The following is a 1281-nucleotide window of genomic DNA, read 5'->3' as shown; positions in this document are numbered from 1 at the left end:
GGTGGTGGGTGCATGCGTGTCCTTGGGAGGTGCCAGTGGCTCTCCAGGGATCTCTGCCCCCCAGCTAGAGGCTGAGGTCCACCACCACGTGCCGGTAGACCACCGTGTTGGCCTTGAAGCTGGGAGCCAGGAGGAGCTGCACGTCGGCCGCCGGCACGTAGCGGAACGCCCGCGGCGCCTGCACCGACAGCTCCTGGAACTTGACGAATTTCTGCTTCTCCTCTTCCCACAGGTACACGTGGGTGAAGGAGAAGTCACTGCCCAGGGCAAGGTACTGCCTCTGCCCCACGGCGAAGGGCTGCATCACCATGGAGCCGCGGGACGGCAGCGTCTGCACCTCGAGGAATCGCTGCCCTTCCCACCGCACCACCTTGGAGTCGCCGATGTAGCGGCTGAGGCACAGGAACTGGTCCCTCTTCGACCTGAAGTGCTTCACCATCTGCACGTCCAGCATCTCCCCCACCTCCCCCTGCGACACGAACTGCTTCTGGGCACGGTTCCACTGGTAGATGACAGGAGCTTGGGAGCTGCTGGAGATGATCAGCCGTGGTTTGCCGTCGTTCTCCACGTACTCCACGTCGGTGTCGCGGTGCCAGGCATGGAGAGCTTGGTGGGAGTAGAAGCCGTTCTGGTTGAGGCGGTAGAGGCTGGTGGAACCTGCCTTGGAGCTGTCGGCGATGACGAAGTACCAGTCGCTGTCGATCTGGAAGGCCTCGATGTCGTTGGGTTTGCGGATCTTTTGGCTGTCGATGTCCTGGATCTTGATGAACTTATCCACGGCCGTGTCCCAGCGGTAGATGTAGGAGCCACCAAAGAGCTGAGCCACCACCACATAGAGCTGGTCCTGAGCCACGATGGGTTTGCAGTACACTGCCGAGTGAGCTGCCAGCAAGACCATATCATGCCAGGGTTGTGCCCTTGCCATGTCACCCAAAATAGGGGTCCGAGCCCAGGTGGAGACCCCCAGCCCGATGCCTCACCAGGGATGCGGTCGAAGTCACGCAGCTTGCGCTCCACGTAGTCCCACTTGAGGATGGAGCAGCTGCTGGCACCAGGCTGTGCCAGGGCCACGTACAGGTCACTGGCATAGGTGAAGGGCTCAGCTGACACTGACTGGAAGGGCAGGACCTGGTGCATCACGAAATCTGGAGGGGGGAGAGGTGGCAATGAGGGTCTGGGCACTCAGGAGTGGGGTGACAGGTGATGGTGGTTCCTTACCTGTGGTGATGCACTGGAAGTCCCCAAGCGCCAGGTCCCGGATCCGCTGTCCCTCAAACTGCC

The 1281-nt window shown here is 61.6% G+C and overlaps 1 protein-coding gene across 1 annotated transcript in view; it reads right to left on the bottom strand.

Moving 5' to 3' along the window:
• Positions 1-64: 64 nt before the first annotated feature.
• The window catches only part of LGI3 (leucine-rich repeat LGI family, member 3), a gene marked incomplete at its 5' end in the record, with an annotated part of 2188 nt that continues 971 nt past the window's right edge, over positions 65-1281 (bottom strand). The window contains 3 exon segments of the mRNA XM_009074004.1: positions 65-882; positions 981-1145; positions 1219-1280. Of these exon segments, the coding sequence (XP_009072252.1) occupies positions 65-882; positions 981-1145; positions 1219-1280 (1045 nt within the window).

The sequence above is a fragment of the Acanthisitta chloris genome, unplaced genomic scaffold (assembly GCF_000695815.1).
Source record: "Acanthisitta chloris isolate BGI_N310 unplaced genomic scaffold, ASM69581v1 scaffold18784, whole genome shotgun sequence".
Taxonomy (NCBI): domain Eukaryota; kingdom Metazoa; phylum Chordata; class Aves; order Passeriformes; family Acanthisittidae; genus Acanthisitta; species Acanthisitta chloris.
The sequence above is the reverse complement of the archived record's forward strand: the minus strand, read 5'-3'. Positions and strand labels throughout refer to the sequence as shown.